The sequence below is a fragment of the Alternaria ventricosa genome (assembly GCF_023758065.1).
Source record: "Alternaria ventricosa strain BMP 2768 chromosome Unknown scaffold_33, whole genome shotgun sequence".
NCBI lineage: Eukaryota > Fungi > Ascomycota > Dothideomycetes > Pleosporales > Pleosporaceae > Alternaria > Alternaria ventricosa.
The window spans coordinates 70,395-86,702 of record NW_026055713.1 but is presented as its reverse complement, the minus strand read 5'-3'; the positions used below and the strand labels follow the sequence as shown (position 1 = coordinate 86,702).

General features: G+C 54.0%; 4 protein-coding genes across 4 annotated transcripts; 2 read left to right on the top strand and 2 right to left on the bottom strand.

Annotated features, from left to right (window-relative positions):
* Nucleotides 1–1,342: 1,342 nt before the first annotated feature.
* J4E93_010612 (uncharacterized protein) lies at nt 1,343–2,320 on the top strand (the record flags this gene model as incomplete). Its single annotated transcript, XM_049348490.1, has 1 exon — nt 1,343–2,320. One exon carries the CDS (start codon nt 1,343–1,345, stop codon nt 2,318–2,320), a length of 978 nt encoding a protein of 325 aa, XP_049194327.1.
* Nucleotides 2,321–6,723: 4,403 nt separating this feature from the next.
* Nucleotides 6,724–8,421, bottom strand: J4E93_010611 (uncharacterized protein; the record flags this gene model as incomplete). The annotated part of the gene is made up of 1 exon (XM_049348489.1): nt 6,724–8,421. One exon carries the CDS (start codon nt 8,419–8,421, stop codon nt 6,724–6,726), a length of 1,698 nt encoding a protein of 565 aa, XP_049194326.1.
* Nucleotides 8,422–8,719: 298 nt separating this feature from the next.
* Nucleotides 8,720–10,587, top strand: NOP58 (Nucleolar protein 58; the record flags this gene model as incomplete). The annotated part of the gene is made up of 4 exons (XM_049348488.1): nt 8,720–8,966; nt 9,018–9,353; nt 9,413–9,840; nt 9,889–10,587. 4 exons carry the CDS (start codon nt 8,720–8,722, stop codon nt 10,585–10,587), a joined length of 1,710 nt encoding a protein of 569 aa, XP_049194325.1.
* Nucleotides 10,588–12,607: 2,020 nt separating this feature from the next.
* J4E93_010609 (uncharacterized protein) lies at nt 12,608–14,493 on the bottom strand (the record flags this gene model as incomplete). Its single annotated transcript, XM_049348487.1, has 2 exons — nt 12,608–13,611; nt 13,665–14,493. The coding sequence occupies 2 exons, from the start codon at nt 14,491–14,493 to the stop codon at nt 12,608–12,610; spliced, it is 1,833 nt and encodes a 610-aa protein (XP_049194324.1).
* Nucleotides 14,494–16,308: the final 1,815 nt, after the last annotated feature.

The window sequence follows — 16,308 nt, the reverse complement described above, 5'->3', positions numbered from 1 at the left end:
CACGTTTCGAGTGTCGAACAGGTACTTAAAGGTGAAGGGACTCTCAATTGATGTTGGAGAAGGCCACCACCACGGGGCGGTAATGTTACTGCAAGCCACTACGCACATACGCGACAACGTGCATCGGCGCAACGCTCAGCTCCACAAACGACAAAAACAACATACCGCAAGGGCGCGTTTTGCGTTCCTCATCTAAGCGCCTCATTTCCGTTCATTCGTCAAGCGGCGCAGCACTTTACATTATCTCGAAGCACGGGTGCGGCATTTCGACTATCTATGCAGGACGATAGTATAGCCGGTGGTTCTTTCGTGCTGAAGCAAAACGAAGATGGCGTCACGACTCGACTGCGAAAACGGTGTTGTCTAAAGCGATGCCTCGGAAGTGTCGAAACATCACCATTGTCTTGGCAGGTACAGGCGCGCAATTTCCCCCACTGAAGGAATTCGTTTCATGTTGTCTCGCGAACGAATACACCCTTAGCGAAGTTTTCGCCCCACCACCGAGGTTGCTTTCCCGTCGAACTGCAGGATCTAGAATGCCGGATCAACGAAATGAGAGTCATTGTAGACCGGTGGCATAAGGGATGGAGAGTAGGGAGATTGCGTAGTGTGGCGGTGACGATGGGGGCACGCAGCGGTAAGTACCCATCGGTCTCCGACATAACGTTATGGCACAAGCAAACAATCAACTGCGAACATGTGGATGCGAGTAGCATTGACAGCAGAACATGTTGGCGCTTCAGCGCATGACGTTTCGTTAAACGCCTGGGATAGCCAGACTTCAACCGATCAAGCTTTTTCGACATGGTTTCACGTTTCCCATGAGGCTCTCCCGTTATTCGTTGCGCAACGCCTGATACAGGCCACCTCCAGGCACATGCATGGAGGCGACGCCTTCAAATCTCTCCTTGACAATAGCTCATCACATATTATGGGGCGTAGGAACGGAGCAGACCTGGATTCAACGTTCTGCGGCAGCTAACCGAAGCCACGCTTCCGGTTCGGGCGCTAGCGCAGTGCTGGATAGATTGACAGGTGCTTGGCATCAATCCACAGACCCGGGTTTCATGTCGTTGGCGCTGTCAGGATTCTGTCAGTGAGGCACTAATCTTGTCATGGCGCAACTGTGCCGTGTAGGCGGAGGGAGTATAAGAGATACAGAGGCCATCGAGGTTGAAAGGGCATCAAGCTTGACGCTGACACTCACTTTCACACGCTCTTTAGCATTACACTCACTTTCGATCCATTCGTCTATCATTCATTCGTTTCCATTCTATCTTTGAAGATACGCTCAACCTTTTCAAATCCAACCAACCAACCAACCAACACACCAACCGCAAACATGTTCACCAAGACTGCTATCATCCTGGCTGCTGCCAACCTCGCCGCCGCGCACACCACCTTCCAGAGCTTCGTCATTGACGGCAAGGACCAGGGCCAGCACTTCGCTGTCCAGACTCCTTCCAACGGCAACAACCCCATCCTCGATGTCACCTCCACTGCCATGATCTGCAACGGTGGCAAGGCCACCTCCGACCAGGTCGAGGTTGCCGCTGGCTCCAAGCTCGGCATGCAATGGCACCACAACGACCCCGCCTCCGCTGGCGACGGTGACGACCCGATCGCTCCCTCCCACAAGGGACCCGTCATGGTCTACATCGCCAAGGCCGACACCAACGGCGAGGGCGCCGTCTGGACCAAGATCTACGAGGACGGTCTCACCGGCTCCAAGTGGGGTGTTGACAATCTCATCTCCTCCAAGGGACTCTTGGAGATCGACCTCCCCAACCTCGAGGCTGGTGACTACCTCATCCGCCCCGAGATGATTGGTCTCCACGAGGCCAGCGCCGAGGGCAAGGCCCAGTTCTACAACGGCTGCGGTCAAATCAAGGTCACTGGCAGCGGCTCTGCTGCTCTCCCCGCCACGGGTGTCGACATGACCAAGGCTTACAAGGCCACCGACCCCGGTGTCATGTTCAACATCTACGGTGGTGCCACCGACTACACCGTCCCCGGTCCCAAGGTCTGGGACGCCGCCACCGCTGGCAGCGCTCCCTCCACCCCCTCCAAGCCCGTTGAGTCGGCTGCCCCCTCCACCCCCGCCTCCAGCGCTGCTCCTTCCGCCACTCCCTCTCCCGTCGAGTCGGCCAAGCCCGCCGCTCCCTCTGCCACCAAGCCCGCTGCCACCCCCGCTCCTTCCACCGGCAGCGGCTCTGCTCTCCCCGAGACCTTCACCATCGAGCAGTTCATCCAGTGGCTCAAGACCGCCACCGGCACCTCTTCCAAGGCTCGCCGCCACGCCCGCGCTTTCAACTTGTAAGCGCTTTCTCACAAACGGTCGCAAGTCGATCTTTCTTGCATGAACTGGTGTTCATGGTTGGTCCTTTTTTGAGACGTATCTTCTTTGATGGGACGCCCCCATACTCTTTCTTCCCATAGACCGCGAGATCGGCTAGCTCTTCTTTTGATGTAAATATAGCATTCACGACGAATGGAATTCGAAAAGTCTTTGTACAACTGTTGCTTGCTTGATATACGCGCCTTGTGATTGAATGGTATTGTGAAATGTTTGTAATATGGAGGGCGAAATAAAAACGCCTCGGACGCCTACAGGAAACCCACGTTTTCTAGATTAAACTACAATACGGCGATGATGAAAATACATCGTCTTATATACGTTTTGTCACCTAGCGAGCAAGGGCAATGTATACAGTAACTCACACGTACCAGGCGTATCTCGAGTCTGGAAAAGGGTATTGTAACTACCATAGTACACTCAACTGCGTCCATCCGCCTAATCTTTACCTGATGTAGCCTTCTCCATGGCTCGTGCTAAGAAGTCCTTGTCGATATCCTTTATGATATCCAGAGCCTGTTCTACCGTGATCCGCGACCGCAGATAGCAGTCACGACAAGTATTAGAAGCATGATGACTTGAAGCCCAACATCGCGTGATACATACACTGGCGGGTCATGGTCACTTTCACCCAGGCGCTCATACCAGTTGTTACACGGAAAAGGGTTTCTTTGAGCACCTACATTCTTCTGGTCTGTTCGCTACTCTCACTGCGGCTTACCTGGGCGGCCTATGCAACTCCACACTCTTGATCTCCAACGGGCCAATATATCACAGCTGAATCATGAACGCGCATAACAACGCCATCCCAGTTGTCTCTCTGACCACCCACTCACCATCAGCCTCGCCATCCTCATCTTCATCCGCCAATACCTCACCAAACACGTCCCCTCCACAAAAGCGCAAGCGCGATTCTAGCCTACATAACAACAAAGTGGTTTTGCAGCAGAGGCAAGACGCGAAAGCCAAACTAGGCGCTAGTGGTGGTGTACCGACAGGCTGGAAGTGTGGGCATTGCGGTACGGTGCAGGATGCGGGTAGTGCGGAGTGTGCTACGTGGTTTTGGACAGAGGGGGTGTGTGGACATGAGTATTGTGGGAGGGGGGAATGCTGTGGGCTGGTTATCTGATAGCACTTGGAAGGGAAATAAAGATTGGATCGAGTACTAGGGAATGGGACAAGGATGCATGGTATGTAGCTTTTTGACTAGAAGGGCTATCCCAGACATCACGAGCGGAGTGATGGAGGATATACTGCAATCATTCCATAATACTCAAATTATCTTCGCATTCACTGCGGGTACTTCCTATCTTGGAAAGCTCAGTCCACTCGTTTTTTTTTCTTCGCCGGTGGGGTGTTTATCTCGGGATGACTTCTCCTCAAGTGTACCAACAGTGCATCCTCTCTCCCGAACATGCTAGTGCAGCCCGGTTGACCACATCGAATGTGCCTCCTGCTGGGCCAATTTGAACAGGGGCCATGTTTCTCCATGTGACGATTAAAGTTTCTTTGTGCGTATCGGCCAGTGAACTGAGGCTTTTCAACGCAAACAAGACATCTCAAAGTGTCACTCTGGCCATGTGGCTGGCTATGCTCTGGCTGTGGCTTCCTAGCGACTATTTCTCCCTTGTCTAGACCATCAGAGTTCTTACTGCGGTCTGGTCGATCCTCAGGGATGAGCTTATTTTGGGCGGATGTATCCCTGGGTAAGATGGGTAGAGATCTCGGATAGTTCGGCAGACTAGAACGGTGAGGCATCGCAGAATGGGAGGTAGAATTGGGTTTCGATGCGATGTCATCGAGAATGCTGACTGGATATCGGTGTTGTGCTGCTTCATAAATCGAAGGCGGCCACAGGTCATCTGGGACCGGTTCGGTGTCGAAAGATGGGTCAAAACCTTCCTGCATAGCGCCACTTGGTGCGGTCGTATATCCGTGCCCATTGTCACAATGCGTTGCTGGAGCGTGAAGGGACGGCGGTTTCGATCCATCCGCTGGAGGATGCCACGCCGCTTCTGATATGGCTATGCTAATGTCGGTAGCTTGTGAGACCCATAGCATTGAAGCAGTAGCGCCATCAGCAAGGAGTTCCGGCGATGTGTGATCAGGAGATTGAGGCCGACGTTGTTGGTGTTGGTGGATCTCTTGAGTCGGGTTTTGTGTACTTGTGGTGGAATTTCCTTGCATAAAATCGCGCCATGGATTACGCGATTGTCCAATGGGGATGGGAAGTGGAGTCAGGCGGATATAGTTGGAGATTCCCGCTTTTACAAAGTCTTTGCTATCAAGTCCGAGCTCCGGCCGGTCTATGGAGGTATGTCGCGAAAGTCTTGGGCTATCAAGCGATTGTTGTGAGGCAGATGCAATAGACCCTTGGACCGATGGTTCCATCCGCATATCGACACCTGAACCTGATTTGTATGGAAGGACGACTCCATGCCCACCAGTATCGGTCGAAGAGGATGAGTGACACTCAGCAATAAGATCAGAGCCTTTCTCAGCCTACTAAGGTCGGTCAGAGCGCATTCTCTTGCCAAGTGGCTTTAACCTACGTTCTGATTCACGGCACGAAGATTGACAGTACGGTTGCTTGAAGTCGGTGAGATAGGTTGTTCTTGCGCAGTCTGGGCTTGTGAAGCCGCAGGAGATCCCGATGCATCATTTGTCGAAACTTCTATGCGTAGGATTGTTAGTTTGCGCTCATATGTATATTTCATGCGTGTATACATACCGGTCTGGGCTCCTTGAGCAACGATGTAAGCTTCCACTTTCGAGCATAGTATCTCGTATTGCTCTTGCTGTCCAGTGTTTCCCCTACGCTGCGGATGGGGGTTGCGGCATTTGAGGCCATCCTTCCCATGGAGATTCTCAAACTCAGACTCATCCATGATTTCATCATTGCATGTCTGGCAAAGCTTGAGAAAGGGGAGATGCGGTGGCCTTCCTTCTGGTAATTTGCGAATAAGGTGTGTTCGGACGGCAGAAACGGTACCCACAGGAGCCGCTGTACATGTGTATGGCAGTCCAAGCTTTTCCTGAGCCTCCCGAAACGGGCAAGGTAAGCTTCGCTTAGACTTTGGAACCTGTTCAGTCATGGCTGACGTTTTTACAGGGGGGCCTGGTGGCTCAGTCTTTTGCGAAGAAGATGTTGGTAGCTTTTGATCATACACTAATGTCTCATCATCGTTCTTGCGTCCTTGTGGTGCTTCCTGCTCGGCGACAGGGGCCGTCAATTTTCCATAGGCGACTTTCCGACGCTGTAGAAAGGATGTCAGTGACACATCATCCATGATAGCTTGCCTATTTACCTCGTGTAAGACTTCTGTCGATTTAGAAGAGGTGATAGTTCTCTCCGACTCCTCGTTACCTGTGACACAATGTGGGGCCTCAGTAAGACTGGCCGCAAACGTTGCATAACCATAGGTTTGCTCAGATCGCAGGTCAGGATTGCAATCCCAGTACTGGTCAACGCCGGTGTCTAGAGCAGGTTCCAGAAAGTCGGCCCACAGTAAATGATAGTTGTTCGCACCAGGACTTGATGGTAGAAACTCGTCAAGACTACTAGTGATTGCGAGAGGCTCGTCCAGAGGCGGGGTGAGGCTGACGTCTTGGCGTAAAGCTGGAGGGTCTGGCGAGGGGTCTGCTGCCTCCGATAGCTCAATGTGGGAACTGGTGGAAGAAGGAAGCTCCAGACCTGAAGACAGAAGAAGTTTAGGACGCTTGTCGGTCCCGAAAACGTGAGCCGAAGGACCATGAAGGACCCGTTTGGCCATTGTGGTAAATCACCGAGAAGGAGCAGGAGAAGGACACCGAAAAGCTTGAGGATGCGGGCATCAGGTCGATATAACGATCTTTACCAGCCAATCATGGTGCGTGGTGCGCTGGTAAGTGACATGGCTTATACGAATGCGGTCTTACTGATTCGTGCTTTAGAAGACCTGCGGATTTGCAGAGATGCCTGACTGCCTTGCGGGTCACACTCACGGTCCTATGAGAGAAGTCGAATGCGTAGAGGAGGGTGGATCTGGAAGATGATTGGGGTATGCCGATACAGCTACCGTCATGCCCGTTCGTCCACGTAGGGAAGGCTGAAAGCCACATGAGAAAGCGGCCAATGGGAGCCCGGGTCCCATTTGAACGCTATTGAGCTGCGGACTTGCGGGCTTGCGGACTTCCTGATCTACAAGCTGGACCTTATGAATAACTGTGCTACAGTGGTGACGGGCCCAAAGCTGTATGTGTGTGCTTGTTGCAAATGGACACTAGAAGACTGTGTGAACAAGAGGTAGTTTAGGAGTGCGAAAAGTCGAGATAATTTGAGGGGTATCAAAAGAGAATAACATGCTCAATGACAATACGCACGCACTTCATGCCCAAACACCCAGAGTCCAACTGGCTCTCTCTCCGCCTTTGTTGGACAATCCAGGGCCCATGCTCTGCCTCTGCGCGATGACGGAAACTTCTTTCTCCCGTGTAGCACCCTGTAGACCATCTTTGAGATACTTCTCGCGCTCAACTTCCACAATGCCCTTAATGCGTTGCTGTGCTATCAGACTCGCACCTGCCCACGGGCCCAATGTATCCACAACTCTGATCGTGCCGCCAATCAAGCTAGCAGGCGGCGGGCCATGACGTATCGCCATCTGAGCGAACTTGGTGTCTATGGGGTCTTCCGTGGGCGATTGCAGCGCTGCGGGTATAGGGGCAGGCTCCGCATCGGTGTCGAGTGACGAGGGGAATGTATCTTCGCCTTCCTGTCGGCGCGTCTCCACGTCCTCCTTTTGGTTGCGCATCTTCTCTTCACGACGTGCGCTCGCTCTGCCGTAGCTCTTCACCGGGTCCCACCCCTTGAGTTGTACCAGAGCGTCCAGCTCCTTCTGTATGCGCGTCTTGAGGCCAGGTAGGTTTGACACGCCGCCGGTTATTACGATGCGCGACATGCATAGTCGGCGGACGTCTATGGGAAGTTGGACGAGAGCGCGGTATATGAGGTGGTGTAGTGGGAGGTCTTCGTCGTCGAACTCGTGCATGGCCAACTCGGGCGCAAACAGAGCGTTCTCGGTGGGCTTGGCTAGCGACGCGAATGATATCGTGAGTTCGGTAGGTGGTGTATGCTTCGGAAAGGGTATGGTGACGGCAGGCGGCGGTGATTCGATAGCGTCTTCGAACTCCTCCAATACGGGAGCTTCTCGCGCGGGAAAGTATACGGTTCGTCGATTCGATCGGGGGACGGGCTTGCACCATCCGACACGTGTGAGGACTTCCTCTGCTTCTTCGAAAGACACGTCTGCCTTGGTAGCGCTGGGCTCAGCGTCGTCAAGTTCGGCGTTCAGCAGCTTGGCCATCTCCTCGCTCAGCAGCTTGCCTGCCCGAACACTGCGTCTTTCTGAGACCTCGCGGTATTCGCATACCGCAGTCACAAGTGTTTCCGCCCAGCCGATATCCACGACCAGCGCTGAGCGTAGTCCTGCGGCCACTGTCGACAGCACCGGTGTTGACATGAGGGTGATGCTCGGGGCCTGGAAGCTTGTGAACAACACGTCGAGGATAGTCGACATGAGTGCATGCGGCATACGCGGTGGCATTGCAAGTAGCACCCGCCGTGGTTTCGTGTCCAGCAGAAAGTATTTGCCGTATGCTTCCCTCATGGCTCGCTCAAACTTGTCTTCCACGAGGCCCATGTCAACCTTGCTCAGATCCATACGGTAGAGCTCATGTTCTTGACCCCAGTCCTGGTCCCGCTTCCGCTTTCTTCTCTTCTGTGCATATTCGGGGTCCCACTGCCTGTAGTCGCCTACCCTCCGCTGGTCGTCGGGCCCGAACGGGAGGGTGCATCGCGGGGCACTTTCGCCGGGAAAGCCGCCACGTACGAATCGCGAGCCGACTTCTATCACGACGTACTCGTCTTCAGTGCGGAAGGAGCCACCGGGCGAGCCGAAGGTGGACGAGATGGAGCGTAGGAGCGGTGTCCGCGGTGACTCTCCCAGATCGGCGAGGCGTGGAGTCGCGCCCCGGGTGCTGCGGTTGAGGGAGCCCGAGACCTTTCGCTCGCCGCCGGATGACATGGCGGGGATGCTTTGGATGAATTAATAAATCATTATACTGTAAGCTCAATGGCCGCGAGTTGCTTCGCCTGCATGTGCCTGGCGTTCGTCACTAGCTGCCAGAAAGCAAGCTTGTGTGTTCCAGGGTTAGCGCTGGCTGGCTGGCCCGAGCGCAGGAAAAAGTTCTAGCTGGAAAGCGCACTGCTCGAGCTTGCGACAACTCCCATCGCGACTTCCCACACCACGTCCAAATTCACCACGGAGGGTAGCTGCGTTTCGCGATCGCCATTGGACCTACCCCACGACCGAAATCAGCAAAATGGGCCTTTTTATCCTCTCGGAGACTTCGGCGGGTTACGTCCTGTTGAAGTCCAAGGACAAGAAGCTTCTCAGCGGAGAGAACAAGAACTCCTCTAGCATTGTCGAGGAGCTCAAGCTCAAGAAGTTCGCCAAGTTCGGCAGCGCAGTAGACGCTCTCGAGCAGGCCGCCGCGCTCCACGATGGAAAAGTCACGCCCATGCTGTCGTCGCTTTTGGAGGATCTGAAGGACGAGACCAAGGCTACCTGTACGAATATCCTAAGATTGCGCAGTGAACATGGCAGCTAACACCTTCAAGTGGCCGTCGCCGACCCCAAGCTCTCCAACTCGATTGCGCAACTCCCAGGTCTCTCCCTCAAGACCGTATCAGACTCTTCTACCCAAGATGTATTCCGTGCCATCCGCGAAAACCTGACATCGCTCCTTCCCGATCTTCTGCCCTCTGAGGAAGCCGCGACCAGACTCGGTCTTGCCCACTCCCTGTCGCGACACAAGTTGCGCTTCTCGCCCGACAAGGTCGATACCATGATTATCCAGTCTATCGCATCGCTCGATGTGCTCGACAAGCAGCTCAACACCTACGCCATGCGTGTCAAGGAATGGTACGGCTGGCACTTCCCCGAGCTCGCTAAGAGTAAGTTCCAGCCTTTTAGACGCCTGTTCCCCTGGACCTGTCATTGACTTTAGCCACAGTTCTCAACGACAACCTCGCCTACTCTCGTGTGGTCCTTAAGATGGGCTTCCGAACCAAGGCGCGTGAGAGCGACCTCTCCGAGATCCTGCCCGAGGAAATCGAGGCGGCTGTCAAGGCGGCTGCAGAAATCTCCATGGGTACCGAGATCACAGAGGAGGATCTGGAGGCGACCTCAGCTCTTGCCGAGCAGGTCGTTGACCTCACCGAGCACCGTCAAAGCCTCGGCGCCTACCTCTCCAACCGTATGCAAGCTCTCGCTCCTAACCTTACTGCTCTCGTTGGAGAGCTTGTTGGAGCGCGCCTCATCGCCCACGCTGGATCCCTCATGAACCTCGCCAAGTCGCCTGGTTCCACCATCCAGATTCTCGGTGCCGAGAAGGCTCTTTTCCGCGCTCTCAAGACCAAGCACGACACACCCAAGTACGGTGTATGTATTTTCTCCCCTCTACGTGGATCGTCGTACTAACTCTCCCAGCTCATCTACCACGCATCCCTTATCGGTCAGGCGACCGGAAAGAACAAGGGCAAGATCGCTCGTATGCTCGCCGCCAAGTCCGCCTTGGGTCTCCGTGTCGACGCCCTGAGCACCTGGGGTGTATCGTCCGAGGACACCTCCAAGGAGCCCACCGAAGAGGAGAAGTCGCAGCTCGGTCGCGACGCACGCCTCACCATCGAGAGGAGACTACGCGCCCTCGAGGGCAAGCCGCTCAAGAGCATTCCTTCCGGCAACGCCAACGCGACAACACTTGGACAGAAGAAGTGGGAAGTCAAGGAGGCACGGAAGTACAACCCAGACGCCGATGGTCTTACTGGTGACGAGCCAGCCGCCGATGCGCCTGCACCCAAGAAGTCGAAGTCGGACAAGACCAACGGTACACCCAAGAAGCTGGTACAGGAAGTCGACAGCGACGAGGAGATGGCCGATGCCAAGGACTCATCAGACTCCGAGTCGGAAGACAAGCCTGCCGCCAAGGGCGACAAAGCCGCAAAGAAGGCAGAGAAGGAAGCCAAAAAGGCACGAAAGGCAGAGCGCGCCGCAAAGCGCGAAGCCAAGGAAGCAAAGAAGGCCGCCAAGGAGGCAAAGAAGTCCAGCAAGGACAGCAGCAAGAAGCGGAAAGCCGATGACGGCGACGAGAAGGTAGAGAAGAAGAAAAAGAAGAAGAGCAAGGACTAGATGCTGTCGCCTGTATCTGTAGCCATGTTCTTACAAAAGAGGGTACGGCGTTGTTATGGGTTTGAGCTTGCTTTGTTCAGGCGAGTGGCGTACGAGGGTTCGGCATCTTGTAGTTCTATGTTTTCAAAGTCCCTTTTACGCTTGCATGATGGGGATGCGGTGGATGGATACCCGCCAGTTGGTAGCATACAATCACATGTTCATAAATCTTCAATCGTGTTGTCTTGTAATGCTGATGTGTCCTGACTGGTGTGCTTATATAAACCCCGTGCTGTTGACGTTCCCAGCGCACTCGGTGCAGTGACAATATCTTCATCGTGCTATCATGAACCTCACCTCATTCTCCCCTCGTGGCTACATCTTCTCATCGTCCATCAGGCTCAAACCTTCCGCTTAACCTTCCTCCTCTTCTTATTAGCACCGAGCAGCTTATTCGCAATCTTCGGCATCTCCACATCCTCCACGCCCTCCGGAATCATTCCCTCTTCCTCATCAAACACCTGCTGAATAATAGCTAAGATATCATGCAATTCATCCTCCGTGAACCGTGTACCCGCCTGCGCATGTGTTAGCCATCTACACAAAAGACAGTCAATTCATCAACAGGCCATAAAGTGAGGATACATACCTCCTCAACAATCAACTCCAACGTAACCTGCGTCGTCGGTCTCAAATTATACAACTGCAGATACTCCGCCTTGTTCAACCGGTACTTCGGCGCCAGGGCACGGAATAAACTATGAGGACCGCGGTAGAGCGTTCGGGGTCGCGACGGGTGCGCGTCGGCTAGGGAGGAGGTTGTGTATTCTGCGGTTTGGAGGTAGGCGAGGCCCTGGGGGGTGGGGGGTTAGTGTGGTGTCTTGGCTGGATGGGTGGATGGATGGATGGATGGTATGGAATAGCGTACATCTCTTAATATATGCGTCAACCCAGATGGCTTCTTCCTTTTCCTCCCCGTCTCATCAGCGCCGGTGTACTCTGCGTCTTCTTGGCGGAGGTGCAGCAGGACTTCGTGGTTGGAGAGGAGCGCGGATTGGGGGGTTTTGATCTGAGTATCTTGTTAGCAAATGGACGCAGGATGGCGCTACAGAGGGTTCTTGGTAGTTTTAAATGTGTCGGGTAAAAGGGAAAGGATGAGATGAGGATGCGGATGCGGAATGGACGTCATGTGATTGGAATAGTGATCTTGGGAGATGGGACTTGAGTCTTGGATGGTGTTACTTACATGCATCCTGAAAATCTCGTGGCTCTCCCACAAACTTCCTTGTTAGATGTTGGAGTTGAAGTCGTCCGATGGCCACGAGCCTGCGCTGGGTAGCAGGTTCTAGACTTGTCGCGATGTGCTTTCCCAGTACACTGTACTCAAATTAGTCTTGCGAAGACATATAAACGCGTCGTCGTCGTCGTCGCAAGACTGTTTGAAGATGAAAGGCAAATCCAAGCAGACTGTGCAAAAGACCACGGTAAAGTCACTCCTGCTGTTCTTGTACCCTCATCTTGATTATGGATGACAAAAGTGGCTAGCGCCATCGCAACACGTGAAGGGACCTCGAGAGCGCGTACCTGTAATGAGCGACCGTAATCTGCGAGCTCGCTTCTGAGAATGAAAAAGCGCGTCTAGTGTTCGAAGCGGTGTGCACAATCCAGGTGCTTGAAGTTCCGTCTACATGATGCGTGAGCCAGAGCGACACCCGCAAGGTGAGCAAAGGGCAGTTTTTCGCGCTAGCGTCTTGGCAACGCGAGGGTAAACTTGCCAGAATAGAAGCAACATGAAGAATCACGCTGTACAAAACTTGGAAACACGGATTTGGAAGTCGTTACTGGGTATTATTACTATAATCACTCGCTATCTTTTATACTGTTCCAGACAGGGCTCGCTCGTTCCATGCCGCTAACGCCGCGCAATGCTATGCGAAAATCTAAGATCATCGCAACTGGAGATCATGATCGTCGTTCACGCGTAACTTCGTTGCCTTCGCGCTCAATACTCAGTGCCGTCATCTAAAAGCGTAATTCTTCATCATGGTTCCCTCTGGGCTTTCGCCACCGCCTTCGTCTTCTTCACGATAAAGACACCGACTTCCACACCCTTCGTGGGCTCACCGTTATGGTAGTCCCGTTCCGATACGCCCTCGAGAACGGCCTGGATCAGTGTTGCAGCGCTCATCTCGGAGCTTGGGAGCTTCTTCGACTTGCTGAAGTACTTGGTGATTATCTCCCGTATACGGGGTTTCTCTTGCTTGATCCACCAATCGTCCGCCCAAGCTGACCGTTGCATTAGAATCTCCTCTTTTGCGGCGTGGATGACTTCATAATGTGCTCTTCTCTCATTGTTGTGTCGTTCACCCATTGCTCCACAGAACTTCCGGACTTGCGCTTCCAAGTGGTTGTACTCGTCCAGGTAATTGACTGAACTCATTTGACCTAGGTTCCTTCCTAGCTCTGAGTGGAGATCGTGGACTACCGTTACGGTACGTAAGAGTGGGTCGAGAATTGGTCCGAGGTACTGCTGCGTAAAGGTCCTCGCACCTGTCCTGGTCGGATAGATGAATAGAAGGACGCCGTCATCGCTAGAAAGCTCGATTAGGCGATCGTACAGCAGAGATCTACCCCGGAACGTGAACATCTCAGCAAACTCATTAGTGTTAGTAGGCGGAATGTATCGCTCTACAATCGAAACATTGATGCTCCCCGGTGGCACGACGGGTCGAGGCGATGGGGGCAGGAGTTTCGAATCGAGTTGATAGTCTGGAATAGCGACCGCGCTGTCAAAGACTTTGCTGGTAAAGTACGAATCTCCTCCGACAGCAGGACCAGGAGTGGATGGAGGTGACTTTGGCAGATCCATGAGCGTGTAACGACCAGGAAGGGCGTGGAATACATTGATCCACGAGGTTTGCGTTGACGATCTGTCATGGATAGAAGCGATGACTTGGCCGAAGATGTGGCCTGATGTTGACGGACAAGGCAAGGCGTGAGACAGAATCTTGACTGAATCCAACTCCAGACATCCAGATTCGTTGACTAAGCTAATTAGTACACGGGACTATGCGTCACTGGGGTGCGGAAGTACTCACTGATAGTGCTTTTTGCCTCTTCTATCCACGCTGCCATCCTCAGCGCGTCGCTGAACTCGTCGTTGAACTCTTCGTGGGTCGGTACGATTATGGGCGCTTGACTGGGAGCTGTGGCGCTGGCAGTGATGTTCAGATTTGGTGACACCCCTGGCTCAGAATTTGGAGGCGAACCCAGCCCAACCGTGCGTGGGTTCACAAAGGATCCCCAACTGATCGTCCCCGGCTCCGTATCCGAGGGAGGCGTGTGAGTGGACACAAGATGTCCGACGCGGGCTCTAGCTTCCTTGGGACTGGTAACGGGGGTATGACTGGCCCCGTTGGCGTGGCTGAAGAAGTCGAGTGGTGGGCTGAGCGCATGGAGAGGGTCTTCTGGCTTCGACAGAGGTCCAGCGCCTAGTGGAGAGAAGGAGTGGTGTGCTTGCTGTGGGATACGGTCAGGGTGGGGCGCAGCAATGCCTAGTACATCAAACGAGGGTAGACGCAGGTTGTGCGTACTCCTAAGGACCGTGGACGTGGGAAGCGAGAAGTTGCTTTGAGGAAGGTTGAGGGTCAGATCAAGCTGCGGCCGGTCCTCGATGGTGGGAGTCCTAAGAGGCTGGGGTAAGGCGGAAGCCAGCGGGAAAGGCTGCGGCAGAGAAGCGTCGAGAAACGAAGAGATATCGTTGGGAACCGCTATGTCGGGGCAGGGACCCGCATCTATGCCTTCATCCGGAGTGGGTGGGATGGAGTTGGGCTGGAGCGCTTGGTGGGAGTCTTGGTGAAAGCGAGGAGGGGCATTATCAGCGTCAGATGGCTGTAGAAGATGTGACGAGGACTGGAAGCCCGTCATCATGACCAACGGGGTCTGAGATGTTTGCCGGTAACGCGCACAATCACGCTATGCTGGGTAAGTGGGATGAACAGACGCACGGAGACGTGGCTGAAAGATCTGGCGTCCAGGTACAAACGCGGTAGCGCCGCGGCGGCAGTAACGGCCGCGTGGGAAGTATTGACAGGTGGAAGGGGCTGGCGGTAAACGAGTGGATGGTCGCCTGGGGAAGACGGTCGCTGCGTCCAAGACATGAATGTAACAGCAGAGCGACCAGGCCAACGCAGTGCGAGGGCCAGGTGGGCTAGGTTGGGTTTGCGGAGTGAATACCCGATGTTCGCTGCGGTTGATGCTAGCGTGTTTTGGAGGCCCAGGGTCTCAGCAGCTGAAATCTAGACCTCGCGGCCACAGCAATTCACACCAGCGAAATGGCCTGACCGCACCCGCTGCTCCCTGCACACATGGCAGCCTAGCTCCATCACCAGCATGCCCATCCATCGCTCCTCACGCTGCCGTTGTTTGGTTGTTTGCAGCGCCGACTGTTCGGTGGGTCGATTCCCTGCTGCACGACAAGCCGGGCTAGTCCTGAAGCTGTTTGATACGAATTGAACGCACACCCATAGGGCTCCCGTGGGGAGCCAGCGTACACGAGTACGGCGCCGCACCCTGCCAATCGCCTCGTAGAACGCAGCCAGTCTCTGCACAGCTCATGGCCAAAACGCACAAGTTTTCCATTCGCTCCACAGTCACCAACCCTCACCAACGTTTTGGTGCGAGCTTACAGCGCGTCTTTGGCATGGGTCTGACAAGCCTCCAAGCTATCTACCCGCAGTCACACAGTGCAGCCACACTCAGCTGCCGCGACACGCTTTGCCCTACAAGGCGAAGGGCCATGCGAGTCTAGGCTTCCCATCGAGATGTCTCTTTTGGCCAGCGGATTCTTGATTGTCAGCAATGGAAAACCGTGAAAACTTCTTTTTAGCTGGATGCAGCCTAAGTTAATGATCAGCGCCATGCTGCTTGTCACGGGACTTGCCGTTGCGCGCATTTTCATCTCGCCACTACCGAGCTCAGGGTTTATTCCATAGTTTACAAACGTAAAACTTCGCTATCAATTCTGCGACCGATCCACCCGTGCATTGACTGTCAGATGTCAGGCTTTGCTTACAAAGTCCATTCGACGATACGCCTTGCTCATTGTCTGCGACCAAGAACCAGCCGCAGAAACGTCAATACCATAGCAAGCTCTTGTGCCTGCGAACTACGACGGCCTGCCTTGAGCTCTGGGGTCTTGTTGCTTTGGCTTGTTTCCAAGTACCTTGACCTTAGCTCCACGCTCGTCTAGCTTTGTTCCATCGAGACACTTCCTCGGTCAACCGCCGCGCCACCATCGCCTTTACGTACACTCAAGTATCAAACTATCGACATTAGCACCAACTTAACATTAGAGTGAGACATAGACAACATACCTGCCACTTCTGCAGTCCCTTGTCCCTTGCTCCTGGCGCACTTGAACTCGATTTTGATGCCATCTTCGGCTCATGCAGTTTCACGTACTCCTGCGCAAGCATAGGACATGCTTTCTTGTGCGCCTTGTAGTGCGCCTTCTGGCAGTCTTTGTTGCAGTACGTTACACTGTGGCACTTGATGCACTGCTTGAGCGTGTCTGGAGACTTTCCGCATTGCGCGCACGCCTGAGGCGGTGCGGACGATGATGAGGATGCAGACTCTGGCTGTGCGTTGGGTGTTTGTGACGATGAGGTGGACGACTCTGCCTGTGTGGTAGATGCAACGTTCGAGTTGTTTGCCGAGTCGGTCATCTTTGGAATCAAAATA